At 39.8% G+C, this 16,125-nt stretch overlaps 1 protein-coding gene across 3 annotated transcripts in view; it reads left to right on the top strand.

The window, feature by feature from the left end:
- PPP6R3 (protein phosphatase 6 regulatory subunit 3) overlaps nucleotides 1-16,125 on the top strand; it is a 59,487-nt gene that overhangs the window by 29,706 nt on the left and 13,656 nt on the right. For 2 of the 3 annotated variants that reach the window (XM_031050459.2, XM_031050458.2), the window contains 7 exons: nucleotides 51-115; nucleotides 5,828-5,943; nucleotides 6,600-6,685; nucleotides 9,299-9,385; nucleotides 12,962-13,059; nucleotides 14,790-14,844; nucleotides 15,603-15,733. In XM_031050459.2, the coding sequence (XP_030906319.2) occupies nucleotides 51-115; nucleotides 5,828-5,943; nucleotides 6,600-6,685; nucleotides 9,299-9,385; nucleotides 12,962-13,059; nucleotides 14,790-14,844; nucleotides 15,603-15,733 (638 nt within the window). The remainder of the gene's footprint in view (nucleotides 1-50; nucleotides 116-5,827; nucleotides 5,944-6,599; nucleotides 6,686-9,298; nucleotides 9,386-12,961; nucleotides 13,060-14,789; nucleotides 14,845-15,602; nucleotides 15,734-16,125) is intronic. The other variant, XM_031050460.2, reaches the window with a different exon arrangement.

Raw genomic sequence — 16,125 nt, 5'->3', positions numbered from 1 at the left:
GTTCCACTTTACTGCTCCTAAGTGTTCTTTGTTCTTACTTTTTTTAATAGCTCTTCCTTAAGTGCCAATTAATAGAACGAATACTTGAAGCATGGGAGATGAATGAGAAGAAACAGTGAGTAACTAGTTTTCTTGTTACCTGTAATTGTCTACATAAGACTTGAATTGTGTGAAATTGATGTATGACTAATTCATAGCTGCACTGGCAGTATTCTTAAAACACTCATGTTAATATTTAAATTAAAGCTTTCTCTCATAATGTGTCTTGGTAGCATTGTAATGCTTTTTCCCATGAACATTGGAGAATATGCTGGTTTGTCATTCTTGTCATATATATGACATTACTATGATATTTAAAGACTTTAAAGTCTACCCATGTGTATTAAGTTACAGGAACACACCATAAGTTTTAAGAGGACAGGAAGTTCTAAATCATAGAATAGTTAGGGTTGGAAAGGACCTTAAGATCATCCAGTTCCAACCCCCCTGCCATGGGCAGGGACACCTCACACTAAACCATGTCACCCAAGGCTCTGCCCAACCTGACTTTGAACGCTGCCAGGGATGGAGCATTCACAACTTCCCTGGGCAACCCATTCCAGCACCTCACCACCCTCACAGTAAAGAACTTCCTCCTTATATCTAATCAAAACATCCCCTGTTTAAGTTTGAACCCGTTACCCCTTGTCCTATCGCTACAGTCCTTAACAAAGAGTCCCTCCCCAGCTTCCTTATAAGCTCTCTTCAGATACTGGAAGGCTGCTGTGAGGTCTCCACGCAGCCTTCTCCACACTGAACAGCCTCAACTTTCTCAGCCTGTCTTCATGTGGGAGGTGCTCTAGTCGGGATCACTTCCTTTGAGCTGCTGGTCACACTCCTTTTATGCAGCCTAGGATACGGTTGGCTTTCTGGGCTGCGAGTGCACACTGAAGCCAGCTCATGTTTTTTCTCATTGACCAACACACCCAAGTCCTTCTCCGCAGGGCTGCTCTGAATCTATTCTCTGCCCAACCTGTAGCTGTGCCTGGGATTTGCTGATAATTCCCTGGGTCATCCATTCTCCTCCTCTTGAAAACAGGGGTTATATTTCCCTTATTCCAGTCATTGAGAACTTCACCTGGCTGCCATGATTTTTCAAATATGATGGCCAGTGGCTTTGCAACTTCATTCGCCAGCTCCTTCAGGACCCAGGGATGGACTTTATCAGGTCTCATGGACTTGTGTACATTCAGGTTCTTAAGATGGTCTTGAACCAGATTCTCTCCTACAGTGGACCGAAGGTCTTCATTCTCACAGTCCCTGCGTCTGCTTTCCAAGACTTGGGTGGTGTGGTCATAGCCTTTGCCAGTGAAGACCGAGGCAAAGAAGTCATTGAGAACCTCAGCCTTCTCCAAATCCAGGGTAGCCATTCTCCTGATAGCTTCTGGAGAGGGCCCATTTTGTCCCTAGTCTGTCTTTTACTTGCAACATAATTAAGGAATCTCTTCCTGTTATCCATAACATCCCTATCCAAGTTTAATTCTAAGTGATCCTTAGCTTTCCTAACCTGGACCCTAGCTTGCTGGACAACATCCCTGTATTCTTCCCAGGCCACCTATCTTTGCTCCCACCTTTTATAAGCCTCTTTTTTCCTGTGAATATTTCTCAGCAGCTCCTTATCCATCCAAGGAGGTCTCCTGGCCCTCCTGCTGCACTTCCTCCTAGTTGGGATGCAACACTCCTGAGCTTGTAGCAGGTGATCCTTGAATATCAACCCACAGTCTTGGGCCCCCCTGCCCTCTAGGGCTATATCCCATGGAACCTTACTAAGCAGGTTCCTGAAGAGGCTAAAGTTTGCCCTCTAAATACTTCTCTCCAGTAAACAGTTGAAAATTATTTATAAATGCATCAAAGCATATTACGTACTGGGGAGCAACAGACTCCTAAGTAGTAAAAGCGAAGTCCTTAGCAATGAAATACATTCTAAAAGTACATGTTTGTGAAAGGATGGAAGTTTCAAGTAGCTAACTCTATTTGAAACCTTAGCAGAAAGAAAAAAATCCTCTCTCTTCACCTGAGGTGGTAGAACAGCTCTCTTGAAGGCTTAGGAAATACTGAACATTAAATGTTAGCTTTAACTTGTCAAAATACTGAATTAGCTGGCCAGGATACTGTTGCTGTTTTGCTGGTGTGTTATTTGAGATAGGTCTGCTCCTCAAAATATTCCTCTTCCTGTTTGATGTGAATCATGTGGTAAATACATGGCTATTATAACTGACTTAAAAATAAAGATGTTCAAGTATATGTGAAGAGGATGGTACAAAACAAAGGGAATGTAACAACTGAACTGTAGAAAACATGCTATCCCAAATGTCTTTTTTTTTTATTGTGCTCTCGTGAGGTCATATAGTCTGACTCCCATAGAAGAGAAGTGTGGAAAGGTATTTCCATAGATGCAACCTAAAATTACTCTTTGAGTAAGAATGTTCTTGATTTGGTGCTTTCCATATGGATGAATGAAACATTTAATTTCACGTTTGCAATTATTTATGTGGAAAATGTTGTTGTCAACATCAGATTGTGGTTTTATCTGGAAAAAATTATTTGTGAGAAGGGAGCAGACTGTTGTAATTCATTCCTTTATCCAGTTTTGCACAAGTACGACTCCCAATATAAAATATAAGTCTGTAAGATAATATGAAGGTATGTTTTAGCTTAGCTGCTCCAGGAAATTTATTACTCCTTTTATGCATTTTTATTCTATCACTTTATGTTGAGCAGCTCTAGAAGCTTGAGGGTGACTTCTTTCTGCTGGTGAAAGTGTGACATAGTAAAAAACTATTTATTTCTTTGGTATTAATAAGCTTTTGCTGATAGAAGATGAAACTGTATTCCCGATTTTTTTGGTTGGGCAATTACAAGTCAGTTCAAGAACTCTTTATGGCATATCATATATTAGAAATTATAACCTTTTGCCATCATCACATGTTGCTTGTTTTGAATGTCCTTGTTACCTAAGCAGTTGTAGAAATAAGACAAATCTCTCAAGTTGTTCCTGTAAAGAATGCTTTACTTAAGATATCTTGCACTGACATAACATGATTTCAGTTAGTTTGTGTTAAGATTATAACGGTGGAAAATCAAGAAATGTCATTTGTATTTATATCTCTTTCCTGAAATGCTATCACTTTCTAAAGATCTCACTCAAGTTTATGGGAGATTTATCTAGCTAATTGAGTGGGTCTGTCTTAATTTCTTTTTTATTTAAAAAGCACAAAACCTTAAAAAGTTGATGTAGCAAATGTCTGGTTAGTTTATAGCTCAATCCTAGAAATTCAGTCTGAGTCTGAGCTCTCACTTCAGCTCTTTTGATCAGATACAGGATGGCTCCATCTGATCATAATCATCGGCGGGGGAAGAATACAGGGATGCTATCCAGGAACCTAGGGACCAGGCTAGGAAAGCTAAGGCTCACTTAGAATTAAACTTGGATAGGGATGTTAAGGACAACAGGAAGAGATTCTTTAATTATGTTGCAAGTAAAAAACAGACTAGGGACAAAATGGGCCCTCTCCAGAAGCTATCAGGAGAATGGCTACCCTGGATTTGGAGAAGGCTGAGGTTCTCAATGACTTCTTTGCCTCGGTCTTCACTGGCAAAGGCTATGACCACACCACCCAAGTCTTGGAAAGCAGACGCAGGGACTGTGAGAATGAAGACCTTCGGTCCACTGTAGGAGAGAATCTGGTTCAAGACCATCTTAAGAACCTGAATGTACACAAGTCCATGAGACCTGATAAAGTCCATCCCTGGGTCCTGAAGGAGCTGGCGAATGAAGTTGCAAAGCCCCTGTCCATCATATTTGAAAAATCATAGCAGTCAGGTGAAGTTCTCAATGACTGGAATAAGGGAAATATAACCCCCATTTTCAAGGAGAGGAAAATGGATGACCCAGGGAATTACAGAGCAGTCAGTCTCACCTCTGTGCCTGGCAAAATCTGGGAGCAGATTCTCTTGGAAGGCATGCTAAGGCACATGAAAAACAACAAGGTGGTTGGTGACAGCCAGAATGGCTTCACTAGGGGGAAATCCTGCCTGACCAATTTGGTGGCCTTCTGTGATGGGACTACAGAACTGAGGGACAGGGGTGGAGCAGTTGACGTCATCTACCTGGACTTGTGCAAAGTGTTCGACACTGTCCCACATGACATCCTTGTCTCTGAATTGGAGAGACATCAATTTGATAGGTGGACCACTCAGTGGATAAAGAACTGGCTGGATGGCTGCACACGAAGAGTTGTGGTCAATGGCTCAGTGTCCAGCTGGAGACGGGTAACGAGTGGAGTCCCTCAGGGATCGGTGTTGGGATCGGTCTTATTTAACATCTTTGTTGGTAACATGGACAGTGGGATTGAGTGTGCCCTCAGCAAGTTTGCTGATGACACCAAGCTGTGTGGTTCTGTTGATACGCTGGAGGGAAGGAATGCCATTCAGAGGGACCTTGACACGCTTGTGAGGTGGGCTGATGCCAACCTCATGAAGTTTAACCATGACAACTGCAAGGTCCTACACCTGGGTGGGAGCAATCCCAGGCACAGCTACAGGTTGGGCAGAGAAGAGATTCAGAGCAGCCTGCGGAGAAGGACTTGGGGGTGTTGGTCGATGAGAAAATGAACATGAGCCAGCTTCAGTGTGCGCTTACAGCCCAGAAAGCCAACCATATCCTGGGCTGCATCAAAAGGAGCGTGACCAGCAGATCGAAAGAGGTGATCCTGCCCCTCTACTCTGCTCTTGTGAGACCTCACTTGGAGTATTGTGTGCAGTTCTGGTGTCCTCAACATAAAAAGGACATGGAACTGTTGGAACAAGTCCAGAGGAGGGCCATGAGGATGATCAGGGGACTGGAGCACCTCCCATATGAAGACAGGCTGAGAAAGTTGGGGCTGTTAAGCCTGGAGAAGAGAAGGCTGCGTGGAGACCTCATAGCAGCCTTCCAGTATCTGAAGGGGGCCTACAGGGATGCTGGGGAGGGACTATTCATTAGGGACTGTAGTGATAGGACAAGGGTAATGGGTTGAAACTTAAACAGGGGAAGTTTAGATTGGATATAAGGAGGAAATTATTTACTGTGAGGGTTGTGAGGTGCTGGAACAGATTGCCCAGGGAAGTTGTGAATGCTCCATCCCTGGCGGTGTTCAAAGTCAGGTTGGGCAGAGCCTTGGGTGATATGGTTTATTGTGAGGTGTCCCTGCCCCTGGCAGTGGGGTTGGAACTGGAGGATCTTAAGGTCCTCTCCAACCCTAACTATTCTTTGATTCTGTGATTCTGTATCATAAAAACTGGTAATTCCTGTGTCTACAAAGCAGTTCAGTTACCAAAAAGTATGCAGACTTCCTTGTAATTGTACTTTTGGTATGTTACTTAAATGTGCTTCCTGAAAAAGCAGTTATCTAAACAAATTTCAGTTGGTTGTACCTTTCTAGCTATGTATGCTAAGTGAAATGTTTAAATCTGCAATGCTAGAACACATTTAGGATTTAAGAATTTTTTTCTTTTCTGATCATCAACTTAAAGCTCTGAGGGAATGTTGGGTGCATTGTGGTTTAGAAAAATACTCTCGTCAACAGAAATTTCCTTATAAACTGGCTTAGTGTAGTTGAACCCGTTGGTATCTTTAATTCCTTAGCCTTTTGGGAACCTTTGGTTTTAGAATTCAACTTCTCTGTTTAAGAATCGCTGCAGTGTTTGTCATGGTTAACTTTTTGACTCTGCTAGTTTGTTGCATAGTGAAATAAAGCGGTGTAGTTGCTTAGAATGTGGGCAGTTGAATTCGTTTTTTCTCTTGCAGGGCTGAAGGAGGAAGACGGTATGGCTATATGGGTCATCTGACACGGATAGCAAACTGCATTGTGCACAGTACAGATAAGGGGCCAAACAGTACACAAGTTCAGCAGCTCATTAAAGGTAATGTTAATGGTCTTACATTTGTCTTTATGGCTTTCATTACCAAGTTTTGAGGAAATGAATCAAATGTAAATTAAAGGCAGCTAATGGGTAAAAGAAGAAAACTTTCTTGACACATTCAATTTAAAACAAGACGTCCTTAAACAAACAGCCTTCCAGTACTTAAAAGAGGCCTACAAGAAGGCTGGAGGACTTTTTACAAAGGAATGTAGTGACAGTGCAAGGATGAATGTCAGGGAGGAGATTTAGATTGGATATTAGGGAGAAGCTCTTCTCTGTGAGGGTGGTGAGGCCCAGGCACCAGTTGACAGAGAAGCTGTGGCTGCCCCATCCCTGGCAGTGTTCAAGGCCAGGCTGGATGGGGCTTGACACGACCTATCTAGTGGATGGTGTCCCTGCCTGTGGCAGGAAGTTGAAACTGGATGAGCTTTAAGGTCCCTTCCAACTCAAACCTTTCTGTGGCTTTGTGGTGATTCTGTAACGCTTAAATATATGCTTAAAGACAATGAAATGCTGACCTACTTTATTTACATTTAACTGGATGGAATAATCCTTAAGGATTTAAGAGGATTCTGGTATAGCAGAAAAGAAAATTAAAGTCATGCTCTGTTGTCAGTAGTATCAAATTGAGGATGTCTTGCTGTTTCCTACCTTAGAGCTTCCAGAGGAGGTCAGAGAGCGATGGGAGACATTCTGCACAAACTCTTTAGGAGAAACTAACAAGAGGAATACAGTGGACCTGGTAAGTAAGGGTGGGTAAGGTATCAAAATTGCCACTGTTTACTTGTGACCAATTTCTTTTTGTCAGCAGCACACCCAGTCTTCCTAGTTACCATGTACTTGTGTCAACAAGTACATCTAGTTGCTGAGCTGATAATTCTTTATTTTACTTTTCAGCACTGTATCATTAATGTTTTGTATGGGAATCTTGCAGTAGCTCAGTTTGTATAACTTATCCCAGACCAAGAAGGAAGTTTTCTATACATGAGTGATCTTGAAAGCATCTGTCTGCTTGAAGAGTGCAAACTGAAACTGCAGGAACTGGTATTAGATTGCTTGATTGTAAATGAGCTTATCTAAATTTAACGGGAAAATGCTACCTGCATCCCATTGCATGTGTCACTGACCTTGCTTAAGGAACTTTGAATACTTCTGTTGTGCATCTGTTACATTTCTGTGCACAGCAATAGTGATTCCACTTATAAGAAAAAGCTAAAAACTGAAGTGTAAGTATGAAGAGGTTTTGTGTTCTCACATTAAAGCTACAGTTTAAGAGTAATCACTTGGAGACTTTAATAAGCAGAGGTTGGTTCCAGTGTCAACAGACGAGTTAGTGAGTATACCTGCCTTCTCCAGGACTGGAGTGCTTTGCATGTGGCTTTTTTTAACTTGTGCTGGTACTATATTTGCTCTGTAATGCTAATAGTCTGTTAAATTTGCTGTTTCAGCACAATATAGCAACTGGAACATAATGCTGACATGGTGTGTGGCAATAGAAGCAATAGGAAATTAATCTGAAACTGTGCAAGTTGTGGACAGGACCAAGATAGTACAGATGGCATTGACAGCCTCATGGCAAAAATACTAAGACGTTCATGGTGCTCGTAGAATAATGTTATTTTCCTCTTGTTAGAAGCTACTTCTTTGTCAAGGCCAAGAGTCAAGTCATCTGAAGAGGCAGAATTTTAAGTTGATATATAATTAAAAATATTATAATTAGATCTTTAGATGTGTGATCGTTTACTTGGACATACTTGATGTAGCAACAGTAAAACCTCATTTATGACATCTCCAAACTTCACAATATTCAGTTGAATAGAAACACAAAGCATTAAAATAAATTCTTGTAGCTAAAATGCCATCTGGAAAATACTGTGTCTTTTGAATTTCTGATCTTGTAGGCTTCATTTCTGCTTGTGTCATCACCTCTCATGAGCCTTGGATTAGCATTTAGCTCAAAGATAAGCAGTAGTGTATAGTGCAGTGTGATGTAGGAGATACTAAAAGATCTCATAGAAAACTGAGCCTGTTGTCTTACTGAATCATATTTAAGTTACAATTACTGTGTGGGTACATCTGGAAGCACAGTCCCACAGTATTTCTTCTCAGACGTACTGTCCCATGTATCCATGCTTAGGTTTCCATAGATATGTACTCTCTACCTGTAAATAAGGCAATTAGGTACATCCAGGTGTTTGAGCTCTAAAGTTGAAGAAAGTACCCTGGGCTAAAACAGTAGGTTATTACAACTAGTATTTATACCTTATTTAAATTGCTGATTCATAATGTCTCCAGAGTAAGATCTTAAGCACACCTTTCTTAATTTTCTGTAGATTAGCCTTAAAATTTTTGTTGTGTAAATGAGTAGACTTATTTGATTCAGAATTTCCCTGTCCTAAGCAAGCTGTTGAGCAGAATCTAGTCATGGGTGATACAAATAGTTAAGCACATAGTTCATGACCTGAGTGGCAGAATTGTTGTCTACTGTTACATGTGATCTTCTTCAGTCAACTTACTGGATTCACTAAGCTCAGATGATCTGGTCTGTATACATAGTCCTATGTTGTGTAGTTTATTTTAAAGTTATGTGAATAAGTTATATGTGTGAAGGCTATGAAGATAACTTATGAATACTTTCAATGCTTCAGCTGCTTAGTGCTCAACAAAGATTGCTCTTTTACTGTAATAGAACAAGATATGTGGTCCTAGGGTCCTTTGCATAATGAACTGCTGCTATAGCCATGAGACTAGTATTTTTTAGGCTTTTTTTGTCTTTCAAACAAGTTCTTAGTACATTTTCTAAAACAACAGTAACTGGAGACTTAGAAGTGAGCATGTAGCAGAACTCTCTGTTACCTCAGAACACGTAACGGACTTTAAAGGAAGGTTTTTGGCTTTGAGTTTCTTTTTTTCCACTACGAATTGTTCTTCTGGTAGAAGGTTTGACCACTACAGGAAAGGTTCTCCTACAATGGCTGGCAGGTCCAGGGAAATGATCATCTGCCTGTGAGCACTGGTGAGGTCACACCTCGAATCCTGTGCTCATTCTGGGTCCCTCGCTACATGAGTTGCTGGAGCAGGTCCATAGAAGGGCAACAGAGCTAGTGAAGGGGGGTCCGGAGCACAAGTCTGATGAGGGACAGCTGAGGGAACTGGGGTGTTTAGTCTGGAGAAGGCTCAGGGAGGACCATATCACCCTGTATATTCCAGGGACTGTTTTATGTGGTGTAGCAGTTCAAAAAACTAAAAATAACTGTTTCTTGTTTTGGTACAAAAATGAAGATTCAGCCAGATAGTACAAATATACTTGAATGGCTGTCATATACTGTGCAAATGACTGAATTCCTTTGTATAGGTTACTACCTGCCACATTCATTCTTCCAGTGATGATGAAATTGACTTTAAAGAAACTGGCTTTTCGCAGGATTCTTCTTTGCAGCAGGTGAGTTGAATTCTTTTAACAGCATAAGTTGCTCTTTGTAAAAATGAATAAGACTTTTTTTAAAAAAAAAGGCAGTGGAACTTGTGTTTCTGTCACAAGCAAATATAAATCTAGAAAGTTTTATTTTAAATGTAGATGTGCATGCCCACAGCTGTGATCAGAGAGGTATGGTTTTTAACACATCTCTATCTTGGTATTCCTTCCAATTGTTAGTCTTGAATCATGCTGTGGATGCAGATCTCTGCTCATTATGCCTAAGAACACGTTTTACATGCCAGTTGTCTGGCCAAGTTAAATGTCATTTCTGTAGTAACTTTAGTTCTTACTAGATGTAGAATTTCGAAATGGTGGCTTCTGATTGTGTTGTTTAGCAAGTTTGCATTGCTGTGAAAGCAAATCTGGCTTTCAGTTTGCTTTTGCTATAGGTTGTATCTAGCAGCTTGAATGCTTTTAACTTTTGGTACCTGGTGAGCATACGTAGCCATATCTTCCTAAACTAAATTTTCAATTAACTTGATCCCTTATTTTTTAATGCAGTATATGCTTTTGTCAACTCATTTACGAGTGTTTCAAGGGTAGTTACTTATTATTGGGCACTATGGAAAAAAGAAGAATGCCTGGGGAAATTTCCCATCAACCAAACTTGTGTCCGTCTTGAAGTTTTAATGCTTTCAAGCTGACTAATGGATAACTACATCATGTTTAATATGATGTTCTTTACTGTTAGGGTAGTGAGGTACTGGAATGGGTTGCCCAGGGAGGTTGTGAATGCTCCATCCCTGGCAGTGTTCCAGGCCAGGTTGGATGAAGCCTTGGGTGATATGGTTTAGTGTGAGGTGTCCCTGCCCATGGCAGGGGGGTTGGAACTGGATGATCTTAAGGTCCTTTCCAATCCTAACTATTCTATGATTCTATGTTAGAGTATTTTTGAGTGAGTGATAATGGAGAACCTGGGTGCCATTTTGATGAAGAATGACAGCATTTCTGTAATAGTGCTGTCCTACTTGTAATATGCATCTCTTCCAACTGTTTCACTGTTGGTGAAAATGGGAACCACATCGCACATGACTGCCAGTAGATACCTTATACCAATCAGAATTTTTCAGCACTCACTAACAGCTGTGTAGTAAATACCTAGTCTAAGACTGACTTTGGAACTTTATGTATCTTATGGTTTGATAGTAGGTGCTTGTCAAAACTTGAGTTGTGGGTGGTGGCTGAAGTTTTAAGAATCTGATGCATTTTTATCTGATTCAGGGATTTTATTTTTATTTTTATTTGTACATGTAAGGTGCACCTGACTACAAACTTGATAAGTTGGGTGGTATCAGTAGCAGCTTCAGTGAGAAAGTAAAATCCTCTGTTTTTCCTGCGCATCCCCTTAATGTCCACTGTGCCTGGGCATTCCCCACAGTTCCAGGTAGTTAATTTGGAGAAATGCAGATGGTGAAGTACTCTCTTTCAAGTTTGTCACCATTTTTTTTAATCTTCCCCTCACCCCATCCCACCCCACTCTGCTTGTGAAATATACTTTCTAAGGTGACCTGAAGAAAGCATAGTACTAGCCAAGATAAGTCACTGATGGGAAATGCACTGAAATTACTTAGAGCATTCTCCAGCTGCATTAATTCATTCATGAAAGTGTCTCTGGCTTCAGCTAGGGTATGTTATTCTAGACCAGTAGCTACAGGAGGAAATAGGAGCTAGATTTTCAAAATTCAAGTGGACCCATGAGGAATTCCATAAGGGGAGAAAATACTGAGGAATTTGTTCATCTTTGGTTTATTTTTGTCAAATTTAACTTCTGCCTGTGCAGAATTACATGTGCTATGACTTCTTTCTTTTCCAAATCTAGTTTGATACTGTTGTCTTATAATGAAAACCCTCTGTCTAGAAAGGAATGTTACTTTTTTTTCTCCTTTTTATTCAGATACGCCTTTTCAGAATAACACTTCAAAACCAACATTGTTGAGAATGTTCTGTGACATTGTACTGGGTTGTAAGGTTTCTTGTGCCAGCAGCATTTAATGTGCTGTCTTGCTGTGGCTCTGGAAACTTCTACTCCAGGAAAGCATTGCTCCTCTGTTCTTCACTAGCTCATTATCACTTTTTGTCTCTTAAACATACTGAAAAGAGAGGGAGATTGGAGATAGGATGGTACTGCCTAGGGTCTGAGATATGCTAACAGTTCAGAACTGCATTTCATATACTTTATACAATTTTGACATGGTGATAAGCTTTCACATTAGTTTTGTAGCTAACTGATGTAATAAAATTCATGCCTTTAATTTTGTTTATCCTGGTGAATGGTGTTCTTCATAGTTACACCTTTTGTAAAACAGAACAAGTCTGTTTAACTTACATGGGTTTTTTTTTTCTTCCCGTGGAGGTAATTCTCACTAATGTCTTTCAGTCACATGCACTTTTTAATATCTGTACTAGTGAATATACTTTATGGGACAGGGGAATTCAAACTAGTGCAAAGCAGATTAATTATAGGCAAGACAGTTGGTAATTGATTGTCTACCTGTGTAATGTTGATAAACTCTGTGAGTATCAAGTCCTGATCAGAACTAGCTATCAGATTTTTAAAATTTAGGATCAAAATGGAAGAGTTCTTCCTTTGACCTGACTTAGCCCTACCACTTATGAGGGCTGTTCAGACCTACGTCCAGCCCTGATCATGTCTGTGTACCTCATCCTTCTATAGATCTCCTTATTCATCCAGTTTTCATAGTGCCTTAATTCAGATTTTTCAGCTTTACCACCTTCTTCAGAGGTTTTGGCTATATACTCTGTCCATTTCATTCCCTGGGCAAGAAACCAGGACAGTTGACAATCATATTTCTTGGGATATCTTAGCACTGGCTAAGTTTACCCATGGAAATAATTAGATGTCCTTAGAGAATATGTGATCATTTTCCCAAGGCTATCATTAATAAAGGACAAAACCTGCTGTTACAGATAGGAGAACATGCCCATGTGTACCTTAATGGGTATATACCCATTGGCTGGCAGATGACACTGACATCTTTATTAAATATAAAAAGGCACAATTGAGTCAGTAACACTGCATTGAGATGTAAAATGTTCAGTTGTTTCCTTTTTCTAGATACTGAATAAATGCTGCTGGTGTGTGTGTGACTGAGACTGGTATTTCTAGTGATAACTACATGATAAATATACAGGTGTGGTGTAGTATCTATATATGATGTAATTTTTTAATTCTTGCCATTTATAAATCCATGTTATCTTGAACAAAGGCAACTTTATCTTTTATCTAGTGTATTGTGTTTCACTGGTTTTGGGGTGCATTTGGAAACATGCTGATTTACAGGAGATCAGACTAGAGATTTAACTTTCTTACTGGGAGCCGCTATTACCTTTCAAGGCAGTTAGATGTAACTAGGTGTGTAGTCAGCATTACCAGTTAAAATTCAGAGGGTAAGAAAAATCCTTTTCCTATCCTTTGTTATGATTAGAGAGACTTTTATTTCTTTGGAGCAAAATGGGCAAGTAGGTTTTAGAGTATTGTTAGAATCATTATATCACTGTCGTTGGTCCTGGGGTTGCCAGGCCTTTTCTGATTATCAGATGCAACAAATGACGTCCAATTTTATTGACCAGTTTGGCTTCAACGATGAGAAGTTTGCTGATCAAGATGACATCGGCAAGTGAGTATAATGTTATACTGGCTTTGACTGTAGTTTTGGGAGTTTCCTTTCTTACTGTGTTTTTGGCTGTATTTTTGCTGAGGATAAATACAAGCCTTTACTGATGTGAGGCAGTTGTCAATCAGTCCTGTCTTTTTGTGTCGTCTGTGTGCATTGATAGAAGCCTTCCTGAACAGTTTACAGAGGAAAGCAACAGCTTATCTTCCATTTATAATGTTATGGTTTTGCCTATGTGAGAACACAGCACTTGTGAATAAATAGCTAAAATATAGCTTACCTTTTGTAAGGTTTGCCAGTCCAGTGCCATTGCATTGTTGGGGGCTTTTTTCATTTTCTCTGTGCCTCAGAAGTGATTTTGTCCTCCCCATCCCCCCTCTCCTGAATTCTGTACCAGAAAAGATAAATAGCTCTACTTGTAAGTTTTCCTGGAAAAGATGACAGGAACAACACATCTGTGAGTGTATTTTTCTGTAGGGGAGAGTTAAGGAAGGGTGTATAAATCTACTGTTGTTTTCAAGACAGTTGAGACTCATATCTACAAATAGAGTAAGTGATGAAGAAATGAGAAGAATATTGGTCAGGTAGAAAGAAAAGCAAACCATCACCAAACCAAAACAAAATCCAACCCAACCAATACCAAAAACGCCCCTCACACAAAGTAATCTTTCTTCAGTTCTAAATAAACTGATGCCATAAGGGGAAAGGGAAAGAATGGGAGTTCTTCCTGAAAATAGAGCTGATACTGATTCTTACAAGAATTCATGTCTTGGGGATGCAAGAACATACAGATAAGGGTAAAAAGCATTGCTTGAAGATTAGTTTCTAGGAGGGTAGGATACAGTAAAGTGTCTCAGTGTTCTTCTATGAAACACGCTTAGTTAAGTGATGGTTCACAGAAGCTTGCATGTTCCATCTAAGCAGCATTGCTGCCTTTTTATACCATATAAGCTTCTGAGATTAAGATATGATGAGAGAGGAAGCAACTCAAGATACTTTTTAAATTTGATAGAAGCAGCTGGATTTTGACAAGGATAGGAGTTGGAATTTCTTTAAGATCGTGCCCTTGGTACTGTATAGCCTTGCTTCCCCTAGAAAATTAGTTTGCCTAATGCTGGTCTTAGTTAAAGACATTTTTGTAATCACTGCAGTGAAACTGCTTGATAACTTAATACATGAGGATGTGTAAACCTAGTACTTAGTGTTTGGTTTGGAAAAAAACCCTCCAATGACTGGTTAAAAAAAATAATTTTTTTCTTTAGGAAACAGAAGTTGGTGTTACATTTTCCACTTTCTCTCTTCCTATTGAGAAGGTCCTTGTAGAGTTAGAAGGTACAAGAACTGTAACACAGATCTTTGCAGGGGTTTGAGCTGTATTGTGATAGAACGTAGTAAGATTAGGCACTCTTGAGATCTAGTTTTTTTTTCTCAGTGTGTAACAGTACAGTATTTGAGATTTGCATATATTCAGTTATGCTTTTTCAGGCTTGTTGAATTTCTACAGCTAACTATATAGGGTAGAGACAACATTGTCTTGTATTTTTGTTTTTACGTATGTCACACTTGAATGCCAGGCCTCCTCAATGTGGAATTTGACTGTGTTAATTTTCGAAACTTTGTCTTTAATCTTACGTTTTTAGATTATTCAAACATGAAAACATAAGAGAAATTAAATGTCTTCATATCTTAATGCAACATCTTGTTTTATTGTAAACATCTGCTATTTTTCGTAGTGTTTCTTTTGATCGGGTCTCAGACATCAACTTTACCCTCAATACAAATGAAAGTGTAAGTATGTGTTCCTGTACTCTCAGAAGAGCTACTCCTTTAAACTTCAGTGCAGCCTCCAAGTTTTGGCAGTGGTTGTTATATTTACTCTTGTATAATATCTGGGACATAACTATCCTACCTTGTTCCTGTGTCACGAGACTTTCTGATTGGAAGACACTGTTTTGATTCTTCGAGACCATTATTCAACAAAATTGCTTCTAATTTGTATGATCAGGTTCAAGAACAGGCTTGGATCTGATTTGTGCATGTTGCACACTTACAGATAGAAGCTATTTCAGCCTTCCAGTGAGATTGTGGTGACAGGAAAGTAAGGACAGAGACTTCCACTCTCGATACTACTTGTCAGTTGAGCTGCAATGAAGCCCCGATACAGAAAATAAAATTGGAGTACTTGGTGGTCTGGTTATCTGAAAAGCATTTCAGTGTCATTCTTGTATACTGTTCTTAAACATGATGGAAACTCCTAGCTGTTCTTTGACGGTCCACTCAACTTGTTAGTAGTATCTGAGTAATGCAAGCACCACTGAATATTTTCTTGACAAGCTTTTAAGTCGTTAAGACATTCTGTGTTTCTGCTGCTTTTAGAGAAATATTTTGGGCTTGATTTTTTGTTTTGTTGTTTTTTGTTTTTATTTTACCACCCCCACTGGTTTAAGATCCTTTTCAGAACAGGTATATAGGGTAAAAAGTGTTTACTAATGTAAGTAGAATGATTAATCATAAATAGGGATTTTTTTTATTTTTGATGTATTTAGGGCAATATAGCCTTGTTTGAGGCATGCTGTAAGGAGCGGATACAGCAGTTTGATGATGGTGGCTCTGATGAAGAAGACATTTGGGAAGAAAAACATATTGCATTTACACCAGAGTCCCAGAGGCGTTCCAGGTGAGAAATGTTTCTCTTGTCTAAACAACACTACAGTGAGACATCAGTACCGAGCAGGACTTTTGGTTCAAGCTGACTGTTAGCACAGGCTGTCCAGCATAACTAGCTTAATTCCATTCTGTGGCGAAATGAGTAGAGTGACTGCTCCACTGTCAGTCTTTCAGCCATAATCTGCAGAATGTGACAACAGCTGCCCTACCTGCCTGGCGCTTCCTGTACTTCAACTTTTGTTAGTTTTGTTGGGGTGTTGTTTTTTTTTTCCCTGCTGCTTTTAGATCTGTTCAGCCCTTCCTCCTGCTCAGCAGTCCCCCAGTACCTAAAGGGGGCCTACAAGAAAGCTGGAGAAAGACTTTTTACAGTGGTGTGTAGTGACAGGACAAGGGTGAATGGCT

Source organism: Melopsittacus undulatus, chromosome 8 (genome assembly GCF_012275295.1).
Source record: "Melopsittacus undulatus isolate bMelUnd1 chromosome 8, bMelUnd1.mat.Z, whole genome shotgun sequence".
NCBI classification, from domain to species: domain Eukaryota; kingdom Metazoa; phylum Chordata; class Aves; order Psittaciformes; family Psittaculidae; genus Melopsittacus; species Melopsittacus undulatus.
The sequence above is the reverse complement of the archived record's forward strand: the minus strand, read 5'-3'. Positions and strand labels throughout refer to the sequence as shown.